Below are 14154 nucleotides of genomic sequence, written 5' to 3' on the forward strand. Positions count from 1 at the left end.
GTTGCCATGATTATCATCTGTTCGAATCGAATAACCAAGAAGGGAGACTGGTTCGGTAGACTTCATTAACCCTTGTGTAGACAACCAAAATGTTCACGGTTATTGAGCAATCGGAATACTTCGATTCTGACAGATTAGATAAACATAGATAATTTTACTTTCATACTTTTCCGAAACTGTTGGTTTTCCCTTCCAATAATATACCAAGTGCTGTTTTAGACAAACACAAAAAATTGTGAAAGGAAATTTAGAAATGGGTATACCCGGTTGCCTACACAAGGGTTAAACCGATCGATGATTTAATGGCGCTCCAGCGAAACTCGATCGCAAGGATTCCTTCACCTTTCAATGCCGGTCATCGACGGGCCAGTGAAATTATCACACGAATCTGAACTTACTTCTTGGACAGTCGTTTACTGTGGAATCAGTACTCGACCAACGTTCGGATCGAGAGGAACCTTCCGATCCGAAAATCTTCGATCGAGCCCTGGATAGATCGTTACAAAAGCCACCACTGTCGTGAAACATTAGAATACGAGGAGGAACGTGAATGACAAATATTGCTCGGTTAAAAAGTCTAATAATCCTACGATGCGGTGATCGTTATCTTGAAGCACTTCTACGAAAACTGTTACGTCTATCGGTATTGAATATTAAAAATTGTTATCGGATAGATTTGAACATAGCGGAACATGTTCGTTCGCTTCGCTTTAATCGCAAGTAAGTATGCTTCACAGAACATTCCATAAAGCGAAGAAATAATTGTTATTATTCTGTAATACAATAGAGAAAAAACTTTCGTCAGATGCAATGTGTTTTCTACTTTATTCTGAACCCAATAAGATATTTAAGAGAAGAAAGAAATTCCTACGTTTGCTGTTGTCTTCGAAAATTACTTTAAAAAATGCCATTTTGCATAAAAATCCGCAGTTTAGTTATTATTATATGATCATCATGTTTGATCTTGCGTCTGAATTGTGACCGTTTATGTTAACTTTTTAATCGAAGAGCAAATAATGGGTGCTCAGCAGAAGTTGAGTAAATTGTGCCACCAAATAGAATGACGTTCCAATAAATGGAGTTTTATGGCACGAAAGGTCCACATTTTTCTTAGTATAAATTAAATAACAATGTTTATTGTAGTTTTGTCGACGGTCGTTTTCGCGGGTCATTATTACAATGAAGATGGAACACCGTATGATCCGTATCATAATTTACACTTACCCCATGATCCACCGCTTTATCCAACGTATCACAGAGTGCCTCGTACCGGTTTCTCTTGCTACGGTTTGGAGAACCAGCTGTGGGCCGATCTCAGTACGCAGTGCCAGGTAAGAACAATCTGAAAACGTAGTGAAAATAATGATTAAAATTTATGCACGTTAGCATTGTTGAGTTTCAGTTGAAGTTTCGATTTTACTACATATTAAAAATTTGTAAGTTTGATAAATGCATAGAATCCTGCGTTTAGCAATAAGATAATATTGCACAAAGTGTTTAAAATATAGTATTTTGAATTTGAATGGTATGGATACAACATACAAAAACATCATTCATTTTCTAGGCGTACCACCTATGCCGTGATGGACGTTTGATTTCCAGCCATCTTTGTGTGAATGGAACACTCTTCAACGAACAGTTCCAAGTCTGCGATCAATTTTACAACGTCAGATGCGGCAGCCCATATGGAGATCTATGAATCACATTAGGAGTATTAATACTTAAAGTGCCTGAGGACATGAATTAAATTTACAAAAAAAGACCAGCTATCTAACATTAATATAATCGAAAACTTATGGGAATTTTTTGTAAAATAAATTGTTTAGAAAAACTACAGACACTTTTCAACACTAATAGACGAATTGAAAACTCCTGCGATTGAGGGATGTTAAGGAATCACTGACCAGAGTATCATTAAATAGCTATTTTGAATTATTGAGTTTTATTTTATTACCCTTATTCTGTAATTCTGTTTTTTTCAATGAAAAAGAATTAAATGGTACACGTGCGTTGTCACTACCTCTGCCCCATATTTTCCATAAATAAATAAATAATAATTGCTAAATTTAGTTAAAATCGCGTCAAAAATAAATTTAAAATCAAATTTCGCAGGAAATTTGAATCTCAACAAGCGCGGGAGAACAATTTTCAAAGCTTCATAAAGTTTTTCGTAAGTTTGTCGCCGAAATTTCCATTTCTGGAGACACACGATAGATGTGTGAATAAATATTCCAGCGCCAGAATTATTATAATTATTCCCTCAATTATTATATTAATAAATATATTATTAACTTCAATTAGAAATAATGATCGTGCGAACTATGTCGAATTCAAGTTCAGACTGACGCTGTGCGCACTTGATCTAGATTTAGGGATTCAGAAATCAATGTTTCCGGGGAAAGTTGAAATGTACCTAGAAGATACGTTCCAGGGACTTTTTGAATCGTGCAAACATGTCAGGCGCTGGAGTCTCGACTGGATGACATTTCAAACTGTTTCAAACTCGAAAAACATGGCGCTCTTCAATAAAGGGGATTGGTGTACTCCTACACCGTTTTGGCATAATGGACCGGCACCCGGCGCATTTTACCATTTTCCTGGAGGTTCCTCGCAATCCGATGTTGGAGGATTTCAGCGATCACAGTAATATGTCCCGTTGTATATTCATTATCTTAAAAGCGTTTTTGTTAGAAAATTGCATGTCATGTCGTTTTTCATAAACATAAATCACAGATAATTCGAAAATAAGTAAGACTGATGATTGCCTGCTTTCATTAATTACTAATTTAACAAAACGTAGAAATCTTTTAAACTATATGCATATTTCATATTGTTTAATGTTACTCTAACCTTAATTGGATTTTCATTTTTTCATAGGTCTCCGATGACAACAGGTACATCTGTAGTCGGAATTCAATTCAAAGATGGTATCCTTATAGCAGCAGATGTTCTTGGATCCTATGGATCATTGGCTCGGTTCAGAAATCTTGAACGCGTGATGAAAGTCAACAACAACATCATTCTTGGTGCAGGAGGAGACTATGCAGACTACCAATGCCTTAAAAGCAACATCGAAAGGAAAATGTATGTTTCTATGGTCATTTAACAAAGGGTTTTGTAATGTGAGTTAACATTGTAATTATGCTTTACAGTTTAGAGGAATCGTGTTTGGATGATGGATTATCTCTGAAGCCAAAATCTTTGCATTGCTGGTTAACTAGAGTAATGTACAACAGAAGATCTAACTTCAATCCATTCTGGAATAACTTTGTTATTGGTGGCATAGAAGATGATAAACTGTAAGTGTGCTGTTTTTCTTTCAACTATGCAAGTGTAGATCTAACACTTATTTAAATACTTTCTGCAGCTTCTTAGGTACTGTGGATAAGCTTGGCACAGCTTATAGCGATCCAGTAATTGCCACTGGATATGGTGCATACATGGCAACACCTATTCTAAGAAAAGCTTATGAAGAAAATAAGGAAATGACCAAAGAGCAGGCAATGGAACTTTTGTACAAAGTGATGCAAGTTCTGTATTACAGAGATGCACGATCTTTCCCAAAAGTAAGTTATGCAATTACATTAGAGTTCCGTGGTCTAGAAGAATATGAAAATTAAAACATTTCTTTTTTTCAGTATCAACTTGGTATAATAACAAAGGAAGGAGGTATTGAGATACAAGGACCAATATCGCTAGACAGCTATTGGGGACCTGCCATCATGTAAAGATCAATATAATAAACTTTTTCTTAATAAATATATTTACATGTAAGACGTACCTGTTGAAACAAATATTTTTATTCGACCTTTATAATAACAATTTATAAATAGAAATGGTAGTTTTGTACAAGGACTTAAAGATGCGTGTGCAGGAAATACCTTCATAAGGTTAACAAGTTAACACTTCACAGCCACTATCAGTAATTAAAATGGTGTGTTCCGATTGAGAAGTACGAGAATTGTCAACAGTAACAGCTGTCCATCCATCTTCTAAAATTTCAACTTCCCAACTACCTGGAGTTAAAATTGGTTCAATAGTAAATGTCATTCCCGTCAGCATTTTCCCAGGATCGGAATTTGCTAAAAGTAATAAAATGTATACTATATTCACTTCATCTGCTTATACGAAATATGTTAAATTAAATCCTTAATGTACCAAAATGTAAAATATCTGGTGGTCCATGGAAATAAGTACCAATACCATGGCCTGCAAAAGCTGGTAGTATATGATATCCATTTTTATTTGCAATGTCTTCAATAACACTACCTAAACAAAAAGGAAACGAATGAAGTTTCTACTTAATATTTCAGTTGCCTAACTGCAAGGAAATATGCAAGTATCATTGAGTTCCTAGAATAAATGAAGTTCTAGTGTATTATAATAATCACCAATATGACAAAAATTCTCGTTTGGTTTACAAATGTTAATGGCTTCATTTAAGCACACTTCTGTGATGCTTATTAATCGTTTAGCTTCCTTATCACATTCTCCTACTTCAAACATTTGCGAACAGTCTCCATGATATCCATTCAGGAATACCTATTTATAAATAAGTGTACATGCTGTAAACTTCTAAGGTATTTATACTTCAAGAATAACTTTCTACACACTGTTACATCAATATTGAGTATGTCTCCATTTTGCAATGGTCTACTATCAGGAATACCATGGCATGCAACGTTGTTGATGCTAGTACATATTGATTTTGGAAATCTACGATAATTAAGTGGGCTAGGATAAGCTCCATTGCTTATGATCATTTCATGAGCTATTACATCTAATTCATCAGTGGTTACACCAGGCTGAAATCAGGTCTGTTAATTCACTCAATTACAATAGTTAATTAAATTTTATGCTAGAATACACATTATATACCTTTACATATTCTTTGATTCGAGTCAATACTTTTCTAGCAAAATAACAACTATCTCTCATACATTTTATTTGATTTTTGTCCTTAATTTCTACCTTTTCTGGACTTTGTCTGGGTACGGATGACTGACTGTAAGATGGTTTAGGAATATATCCCGGTACTTTTCTCATTGGAGAAACTGTCCATGGTTCAACAATTTCATAATTCCCAAACGTATTATTCACACGTTTGGGTGCCTGAACCTACAAAGTTTACATAACGGTTAGACAAATGAACATAATTAAAACCGTATTATTACCTGCTAATAAACTTACATTTGATAGTTTTTTAAACAAATTTCTGATAAACATTTTCAAAGGACAGTGTGAACAATGTGTATGTTTATATGATTGAGTCTTATGAAATGTAGTAAATTACTAGCAGAGATAACCAATGCACCTACGGATCTCTGCTTTGAGATCTTATAAAAAAAATTGTTTATTTCTTCTTCGCAAAACCATTTGTCATGGTAATTTTCATTCAGCAAAGCGTATCAAACATGATGCAACCGAGATTCAGAGGGTTATGCACTTTTTAAATTTATAAATCAACTGACGTCAGAGTCGCGTAGCTGTCCTAGAAATCCGCTGTGATGCACAAGTGTCTGACGGGAAGACTTCCGCAAATGTGAAGTATGAATGTAATGAAATCGTTTCGAGAGGTGTTATCGAATGCGAGAAACGTGTTAATATTAACTGGCAGCGGAATTTCTGCGGAATCTGGGATTCCCACATTTAGAGGTGCCGGTGGTTTTTGGCGGAGATACCAAGCACAGAACCTTGCTACTCCGGAAGCATTCGCAGCAAATCCTTCTTTAGTCTGGGAATTTTATGAATATCGTAGAAGAGTAGCTAACGCGGCTAAACCTAATAAAGTAATCAGACGATTATTCTGTAAAGCACTTGGCGTTTGTACTTATATCTCAATTCGGTAATATTCTGATTTCTTTAGGCTCATGAAGCAATAGCAAACTTTCAACAGCATGCCTCTGGAAAAGGCAGTAAGGTTACCATTGTAACACAGAACATCGATGAACTTCATCAAAGAGCTGGTGCTAAAGATGTAATAGAGCTTCATGGTTCGCTTTACAAAACACGTTGCACTGTTTGCCACGAGGTGACTACAAATACAAATATTCCAATATGTCCTGCACTAGAAGGAAAGGGGTAAGGGTACAGTTTCTGAAGTTATTTGTACATATGTAGACTGTATTTTAAATACTATTTGTGCAAATATATTCAGATCTCCGGATCCCAACATTATGGTCTCTGACATTTCCAAAGATGATTTACCTAAATGTCAAACAGAGAACTGCAAGGGTTTACTGAGACCTCATATAGTATGGTTTGGTGAAAACTTGAATGACCATGTACTTCAACAGGCCTGTTAGTACTTTTATACATGTATAAATATATTCACATAAATGGACAAGACATAACGCTTACAATTTAACAACATATAATAAAAATATATACAAAAAGTTTAGGTAGTTGTAAATAAAATAATATTTTGGTCTTCTTTACACACTAGACAATGCTGTGGAAAATTGTGACGCATGTTTAGTTATTGGTACATCGTCGATTGTGTACCCTGCGGCAATGTTTGCACCGCAAGTGGCGAAACGCGGTGTTCCTGTCGCTGAATTTAACTTGGAGACAACTCCCGCTACGAGACACTTTACGTGAGTTCAATTCAGAACTATTTTATATCCTTCATAAATAAAGTTATAAAATAATCTATACAAAGAGTATAAGTGTCATACTATCAATAGATTTAAAGTATTTCGTTTGGCACATAAATGTACATTTGCATGCGAACCCCTTATACATCGTCGTCACACTGCGCTGTTTTTACTGTCGATCTTTTATCTGTAACATAACAATAATTCTATCTATTTTAAAGGTATCATTTTCAAGGACCCTGTACAATTACAGTGACGGAAGCTTTGGAACTTTGAATTTGTAAATTACACATGTTCAAGATGGTACAATATCTTTCCTACCTTGTACCAGGCACACTTCAGTGTTAAGTCCAAGTTCGTTTAGATATTCCAACCACAATCGTTGCTTTGTCGAAAGAACATCTCGAGGACCTTTTACCTCTACAATCTTATGCTACAAGAAATAGATGATATGTATTAATATAAAATGTGTATTTGCCATTAAGTATATGTATATAAAAAGGCATGTTTTCTATAATTTTGTTCAACAGCACTTGTTCTGTAAATATTTACCTGTCTAGTGGTATAATTCCAGACAATTAAATCAGGAAATCCAGCCTTCCAGAGCTTAAAATTATCGAGCATTCGTTTACAAATTCCTACAACGCCTTCAACTCCCAGACAATAGACAATTTCCTGAAAACAAAAAGTATATTGTATAATATATGAGTGTATTTTATTGTTTAACTGAAAAAAAAAATAGAATAGAGAGAACACGATAGTTTTATATCTTTTGACGACTGAATTGAACGTAGTTCCCATTTCCACCGCATTTAATCGTAGATGGCGTCGCAGTGTTTCAGTTTCTTTGCTAGAAATATTCTATTTATCGTGTGCTTTATCGGTAATAATATGAAAGAAATACGCACTTTCATATGAGAATTTTGTTTCAGGAAATTCGATGGCATCAAAGACCGGTAATGACTACGAGTTTTATAACTTTCTTCCATAAAACAGCTGAAATATTCTGCATCGACAGTGCTAATAATTTGCAACTTTGTATCTATAGTGTCTTTTCTATTTTCATAAAAATGCTCCGTATATAGATCAAATGGAGCATCTTGATACGGGGTCATAAATGCTCCAGGAATGTCCTCGTTATATAATTCCTCCCAGAACAAAGTACTGAATAAAAGAATTGGTAAATTTCCTTCACAGTGTAATCCATTGGAAAACCCATTCTCCGTGTAGTAATACAAGGCGAACGCTTCAACTGATCCATAACTCTGACTTTCAGTACCACTTTCCACGCACCAAACGCTCTTACTTCCGCGAGCAGTCCTAATACAATAAAATATTCAATTACAATGCATTACGCTTATTATTATGCTTCACAAATGCATCGTAAAATCGATACAAATTGATTTACCTCGGCATTGCTGAGGCGTCAATAATATTAGACGCAGCCTCATATCTTGGCATTTGGCAAATGTGATCGTCTAATACCTTCTTAATATTTACTTTTGTATCTGACTTTACGCCAGTCTTTCTTCTAAGAATCATATTTCCTCTGTTTATGAGGTCTACTTTGTCTACTCGTGATAAGTTTTCAGTATTCAAGGCCTTTATTGTTATTAATGCACTAGTATCTGAATCCTTATAATGGAACATTTTAATACGCGCTAATTCACAGTACCATCTTCCTTTATATGTATGCGTATGACACTCTTGGTTTAACAACAGATGCAAAATTTTCACGACGCGTGATTTGTCCGCATCTTTTTTGAACGCATCAATAGTTTTTGAAAGTATCTTCAACCACACGTATCCAGGCATAAAACGTCTCACATGCATGGGAAGTGTAGTATTTTGCAGTCTGCAACGTATATAGTTCACAATTATAATATTGAAAATATATTTAATAAATCTTACACTTGAATACCTTATAGATTCGGTTTCTAACATCTTAGGCAATATATTCGTTGCCATCTCTCCGAATATTTTCACCTTTCTCCAATTCTTCTTCTCGATGAAGCTCATTGTCGTGAACAACGTAGATCTAGCATACACATAACTGCAAACAGATGCCACTTTAAGTAAACTAAGATCATTAAAAATAGACGAAACCTAAACGAAATCAAATACAGATAACTTACTTCATTAAATGTATTTTAGACGAAAATATTGGAAAACGATTGTTAGGAACATCGGGGAAAATGATTTTTTCTAAGTAAACATCGCCCAGCATGTAGAATATATCCGACATAGTCATTATTCCACTCTGATACGGCAATAGCAAAGTCATTATTGTATCAATAATATTCCACGTTTCCTCTTTCACACGTACACAATAATCCAATATGCTAAAAAGAGAACTGTACAAAGCAGTGCTTGGACTTCTCATTCCCGGAAATAAAGATTTATTCTTTGACAACATTAACAATTTTTTTATACTAGCTTCTTTTTTCCCTTTGACGTCTATTTTCATGCATTGACAGAGCCGACGAAGTTCGTCAACTTGTAATAAATCCAGTATGACAGACAAATCTTCCTTCTTAACATCGCACGTGCAAATAGATCGCGATTGAAGAAGTTCGAAGGTATCTTTTAAATCTGCGGCTATTTCTGAATAATTTATGTTGCGCAAACGGTGCCAATCTCTTTTTCTTTTTATCATACGAGCCAATAACATTTGAGCTCTTTCTGGAAGGGTAAGAATGACATATATGAAATCTAACTCGTGTTCCTCGAAGTAACCGCAATTAATAGGCTCGGACATGACAGTAAGAATAGAAAAAATTAAAATCTTTGCATTTAGATCTGTAGGCAAAGTTACTCGAGTCAGATTATACTTCATCAAAGTCTGAGTATTTATTTCACTATAACAATATTTAAATGTATCCTCAGAATATATTTTTTCCAAATTGAACTCATTTGGTGAAATAGCACCTTGTTTGATTAAGTTCATGTTTTCAATTGCCTTGCTTACAATATCAACATTTATAGTGTTACTAAACAATCTTTTCCTTGCAATATGTTTTCGTGATTTAGCGGATGGCGATTTAGGAGAATAATTCGACTTTTTAGATGTAGAACTAGAACCACTAAAGCTTGTCATCGGAGACTTATCTTTGTTAGGAGTTCTTACTTCTTTATTTGGAGTTTTATTTAAAACATTAACTTCATCATTACTGAATGGTATGTCAGGCACATTTATATGTCTCATCTGCAAAATATTATTTGATACTGATGCTTCATTAGAACTCGTAGATTTTCCCAATTCATTTTCTGGTATGCTTAAATGAGTTTCATTATCATGTAACATATTTTTTTTTGCTTTATGTTTTGTGTGATTAGTTGGTGACAATGAACGCTTACTATTAGTCATCTTTCTAGATGATTCTGTCTTATTATTCTCTTTAGAAAATAATTCGATACTGTCATTTAATTCATCATCCTGAAATAACATGTCTATGTCACAAAAATCCTCAAACGATAGGTCTGTATTTTCATGATTCCCCACAAGTGCATCATTGGGTTTTTCATACACAATTACACAGTCCGATGATGCTACAGATTGAATACTATTCTGTGAGGATGAAACACTTTCTTCCTCATTTTTCTTTGTGTTTATGCCTGATTCTTCGTTATTATTTCTTGTTAATAATTCATTGTATTTATATGCATTGTCTTTAGAATCGTCGAGATTCGATTTGCTAACATCTGAATATGTAACAGCACCTTTTGATGTTCTCTCAGATTGTATATTATTCTGCGATAAAGAAAATTTTTTCTTCCCCACATTTCTCCTTTTCTTGTTCTACGAATACAGTAAACAATTTAAGAAAGAGAAATTAACCCGAAAAAGTAATTACAAAAAACGTAACTTACACTTTGCGTCAGAGGAGTAGATTTTAACTGAACCGGTTTTTTGTCGTTCGCATTGTTTAATCTTTGTTTGTTTGTTGATTTAAAATACCGATCAATGCGCGCCTGACGAAGCATTGTTTCTCTGTTAAATGATAAGTGCCATGATAATAATCTATGTTTACTATTTTATTCGGTTCGGTACCATTAAACAAAAAATGTAAAATATCTTCACGTACTTTCAATTAATAATTCACACACGCTGTAATCCATACCTCCAACCTAATACACTTTACGAACATGTTCTACTTGACTCATGACTTGACAGAAACAAAAAAGTATTGTTGATTCCTGTCATAATACATAAATAGAAAGTGCAACTGTAGATTGCATGTGCATTTCCGCAAAATCCACAAAACCTATGGTAGAGTCCACAGTGTGGATCACTGTCGACATGATGAGGTTGTCAAATTTAGCACAGGAGGCGCTAGGAAATGACGCGTAACCAAGAAAGACACCATCTATAAAATATATCATTTATCCAAGTATGTTAAATAAATATAACCTACAAATGTAGAAGACCACGTTTAAAAATAAATTAGGAGTTTAATATTAATGTTAAAATGCTTTTAAGAAATAGTTGATCGAAGAATAAAGATGAATAATATTTATGAAATTCTAGAGAATGACGTACACGAAGTTTCAAATTAATTTAACAAATTCTCGGAAACAATTACAAAACATAAATACATTGAAACATATATATACATGTATAAAGAAAATATAGTTTATATGATTGCGTCCGTTCAATTATTTAATGTTAAGTAAAAATTGAGTTCTTTTTTCACTAGGTAGGATATCCTGAAGAAAATTTATTATTTACGCGATGTAATCAGAATTTATTTTCAGCAGATGTATCCGCTCTCTTTTTGTTTGTCCAGTCTATGTTCGTAAATGTTTTTCCTGTTAACAGTATGTTCTAAATGCAATTATAAACCATCCCTTTGAGACAGGTTGTATCGTTCTTCCTGTGAAACAAAAATCTGTATACTTTGGTGCTATATAGCACATAAAGTGTACAATGCGGTACAAGTAGAATAGGCAAATAAAACAGACAAAGGCGTATCTTGATCTGTTAACATAAAGTACGCAGAGAATATGTGTATCGCATAATATGTTTTCGCCCTGACAAACTATCCTTTTGCTCCTTGTAATATGTGTATATGTATATATATATATATATATGTACAACAATCGGATTGTTTATAGTTCAGCCAATTTGTCAGAGTTACATAATTAGAATACATTTAAGAGTCAAATTTCAACCCGTAGATTGACATATATACATTCAATTAGTTACATTATCTAATAGAGTCAAATGTTAATCACATTAATTACGGATATTAATACTAAACAATAGTTGAGTTTAGATCTCTAGGCATAATTTGTAGGAAACGTAACTCATCTACCTGATAACATCTCTACTCCTCTATTAATACTGTAACGTAACGAAAACATTGTTTTTTTTTTCAAGTATTCTCGGATCACGTTTTGAACATGTTTTCACCAGCTGGTAGAAAGAGCTTCGGCCTATGTCATCGTTCAATTACAAAAGAAAGCGCATACTAGAACATTCCAAACACGAGGTCCGTGAAGCGAACGAAATTTCGGAAATACCCGCGAAGAATATTGCGTTTCGTAAAAAGTAAAATATAATTCACACGTCGTTTTATGTCTGGTAGTATTTTATTTGGACCAAATTAAATTTGATACATGCGTTCAGCGAAAGGTGTTATCAGGGGACGAGAGAGTAGATGATGTTCTTTCTTTTCATTCTTTTTTTTTTTGTATCGAAGAACAAATTTGAAGGGTCCGTCTAGATCAAACCATTCTACATACATAGAACTTGTTATCTTTACCCCGTTGGCGTTCTTCAATCGTTACAATCTCGAGAAAAAAATTCTCAAATACTCTCGCCAAACTTTCATTCGAATCGTAGCTTTGGTTGGAGCCGTTATTTTTTTTGTCACAATTTTTTTTCCCCCTTTCCAATTAAATATCTTCCTGTCGCACAGCGACATAGAAGGTGTCTACTGTATTCACAGAATAAAATACACGTATAATAGATACACTGCATGTCGACACTCGTCGATATTATCGTAAAAGTTTGTTTTTTTTTTTCAACACTCAGAACGTTTCTTAAGAGCTTCCACGTTAAACATTATATAAGCTCATTCTTTCTCTGAATAATCGGTATTGTTTTTTTTGCTCTCCTCACACGAGAAACGATATAATAGGTCTCGTTCGATCGCTCTAAACAGTTGCATTGATCCGGCTTACTTCTACTTACACGATACAAGTGTTTGTTTTTTTTTTTGTTTGTTTCCGCGTATGCAACAAATTAGGTAAACACGAAGTCTCACGATCCATCTCGACCGAATTACATGTACCTTCGTTCTCTTTTAGTTTTCTCTCTTTCTCTCACACGCACATTCTTTCTCTTACTTAATCTCGTCGACTAACTACATAAATTATTAAAATTTCTATAAATAATAAAAAGCATTCTATGCATTTATCGCTAAAGTAAATAAACTGACTATCATTCGTTCACTCGTAATAGATCTCGTTTAAAAAAAAAAAAAAAAACTGAGTAAAGATCGGTCTCTCTGTTCGGTGGAATTTCGTGTTTGCCAAATTAGAAAATGTTTATAAGTGAACTCATCAGTCTTTGGTTGGAGCGATCAAACCTTTGAAGATTATTTATTTTCCGACGTTCTTTCTTCTTCGTCTTTCGATTTTCTTTTTTTTTTCTTTCGTATTTGTAAAGTGGCTATTGGGTCAATATTTTTAACATTAATAAATTTTATATAAAAATCCATGTACCACTATATTTCGTTTAAAGCGTTCCAACTAAAATAAACAAATGGTTTTTACAAGTACATTCTTGGAAATTTCCTTTTTCCGCACAAAGTTTATCGCTCGTCCTTCTCAAACTACGTGTACACAGGCTGCGGGCGGAAGTGTCTACACAGGGGGAGGGGTGCGGTTTTTTTTTCTTTCGTGTCGCGACAATGCAAGGTTGTGTTCGCCGTACGAGAACGGAAAATGAAAACACGAAACGTAAAGAGCCAACCGTAAAATCGCGCGTAAAATTGATCTGGTTAAGCGTGTGTATAGACCGAAGACGAATATGATTAGCACCACCACCGTTGGTTTCGAAGAGTTTTTTTTTTTTTGGTATTTTTTTTGTCTTCATCGCGCCTCTCGACACACAGGTGAATTTGAGAAAAACGAGAGAAACAATAAGATATCTAAAGTTATGTACAAATGTGGCAGAAATTAGATTTCACAAAATGTTATTATAATATACAGGCGAGTGAAGTTCTTAACAAAATAATAAGTCCTATCCAGGATAAAATTTTCTTTATTACTCCTCCTTCTCTCTTCTCCCACCTAAAATCGTCCCGAATTCATAAATTTTTTTCCATACACATTCGCTGTGCGCCTACCACAACAACATTAATTACAGTTATTTTTTTTATTTTCCGTTAATTACCTAAAAGTAAGAGATACAATAAGCGTAATTATTTTTATATGTACAATATATCTTTTTTTGTTTTGTTTCTTATTATGATTTCATGAAGTCTCCCTAGAATTTGCAACATTTGCACCATTATATATATATATATACTCCCCTCCCCCCTTCCACTCT

General features: G+C 34.1%; 4 protein-coding genes across 4 annotated transcripts; 2 read left to right on the top strand and 2 right to left on the bottom strand.

Annotated features, from left to right (window-relative positions):
* The first annotated feature begins 2479 nt into the window (after window positions 1-2479).
* LOC107194097 (proteasome subunit beta type-4) lies at window positions 2480-3774 on the top strand. Its single transcript, XM_015583662.1, has 5 exons — window positions 2480-2643; window positions 2878-3084; window positions 3153-3299; window positions 3368-3566; window positions 3639-3774. Exons 1-5 carry the CDS (start codon window positions 2480-2482, stop codon window positions 3726-3728), a joined length of 807 nt encoding a protein of 268 aa, XP_015439148.1. The 3' UTR covers window positions 3729-3774.
* Window positions 3775-3823: 49 nt separating this feature from the next.
* Window positions 3824-5264, bottom strand: LOC107194099 (methionine aminopeptidase 1D, mitochondrial). The gene is made up of 6 exons (XM_015583665.1): window positions 5191-5264; window positions 4879-5118; window positions 4614-4805; window positions 4392-4542; window positions 4159-4269; window positions 3824-4082 (listed from the first exon to the last, which is right to left on the bottom strand). Exons 1-6 carry the CDS (start codon window positions 5224-5226, stop codon window positions 3892-3894), a joined length of 921 nt encoding a protein of 306 aa, XP_015439151.1. The 5' UTR covers window positions 5227-5264; the 3' UTR covers window positions 3824-3891.
* Window positions 5265-5529: 265 nt separating this feature from the next.
* LOC107194018 (NAD-dependent protein deacylase sirtuin-5, mitochondrial) lies at window positions 5530-6940 on the top strand. The gene is made up of 5 exons (XM_015583575.1): window positions 5530-5789; window positions 5867-6081; window positions 6158-6300; window positions 6446-6596; window positions 6818-6940. Exons 1-5 carry the CDS (start codon window positions 5550-5552, stop codon window positions 6870-6872), a joined length of 804 nt encoding a protein of 267 aa, XP_015439061.1. The 5' UTR covers window positions 5530-5549; the 3' UTR covers window positions 6873-6940.
* On the bottom strand, window positions 6887-10849 carry LOC107193953 (fanconi-associated nuclease 1-like). Its single transcript, XM_015583492.1, has 8 exons — window positions 10682-10849; window positions 10467-10587; window positions 8732-10395; window positions 8518-8649; window positions 8005-8451; window positions 7505-7916; window positions 7149-7271; window positions 6887-7029 (listed from the first exon to the last, which is right to left on the bottom strand). The coding sequence occupies exons 2-8, from the start codon at window positions 10578-10580 to the stop codon at window positions 6892-6894; spliced, it is 3030 nt and encodes a 1009-aa protein (XP_015438978.1). The 5' UTR covers window positions 10581-10587; window positions 10682-10849; the 3' UTR covers window positions 6887-6891.
* Between the last annotated feature and the right edge of the window lie 3305 nt (window positions 10850-14154).

Source organism: Dufourea novaeangliae, unplaced genomic scaffold (assembly GCF_001272555.1).
Source record: "Dufourea novaeangliae isolate 0120121106 unplaced genomic scaffold, ASM127255v1 scaffold21, whole genome shotgun sequence".
In the NCBI taxonomy this organism is placed as follows: domain Eukaryota; kingdom Metazoa; phylum Arthropoda; class Insecta; order Hymenoptera; family Halictidae; genus Dufourea; species Dufourea novaeangliae.

Excerpts from the sequence above, each read along its gene's own strand:
- LOC107194097 (XM_015583662.1), top strand. The coding sequence starts at position 2,480 with ATGACATTTCAAACTGTTTCAAACTCGAAAAACATGGCGCTCTTCAAT. Across the intron at positions 2,644-2,877 it reads GGAGGATTTCAGCGATCACA|GTCTCCGATGACAACAGGTA; the intron begins GTAATATGTCCC and ends ATTTTTTCATAG. Across the intron at positions 3,567-3,638 it reads ATGCACGATCTTTCCCAAAA|TATCAACTTGGTATAATAAC; the intron begins GTAAGTTATGCA and ends TCTTTTTTTCAG.
- LOC107194099 (XM_015583665.1), bottom strand. The coding sequence starts at position 5,226 with ATGTTTATCAGAAATTTGTTTAAAAAACTATCAAAT. Across the intron at positions 5,119-5,190 it reads TGTTTAAAAAACTATCAAAT|GTTCAGGCACCCAAACGTGT; the intron begins GTAAGTTTATTA and ends TAAACTTTGTAG. Across the intron at positions 4,270-4,391 it reads CGAGAATTTTTGTCATATTG|GTAGTGTTATTGAAGACATT; the intron begins GTGATTATTATA and ends CTTTTTGTTTAG.
- LOC107194018 (XM_015583575.1), top strand. The coding sequence starts at position 5,550 with ATGAATGTAATGAAATCGTTTCGAGAGGTGTTATCGAATGCGAGAAAC. Across the intron at positions 6,082-6,157 it reads CCTGCACTAGAAGGAAAGGG|ATCTCCGGATCCCAACATTA; the intron begins GTAAGGGTACAG and ends AAATATATTCAG. Across the intron at positions 6,597-6,817 it reads CCCGCTACGAGACACTTTAC|GTATCATTTTCAAGGACCCT; the intron begins GTGAGTTCAATT and ends TCTATTTTAAAG.
- LOC107193953 (XM_015583492.1), bottom strand. The coding sequence starts at position 10,580 with ATGCTTCGTCAGGCGCGCATTGATCGGTATTTTAAATCAACAAACAAA. Across the intron at positions 10,396-10,466 it reads CTACTCCTCTGACGCAAAGT|AACAAGAAAAGGAGAAATGT; the intron begins GTAAGTTACGTT and ends CTGTATTCGTAG. Across the intron at positions 7,272-7,504 it reads AACAAAATTCTCATATGAAA|GAAATTGTCTATTGTCTGGG; the intron begins GTGCGTATTTCT and ends TTTTGTTTTCAG.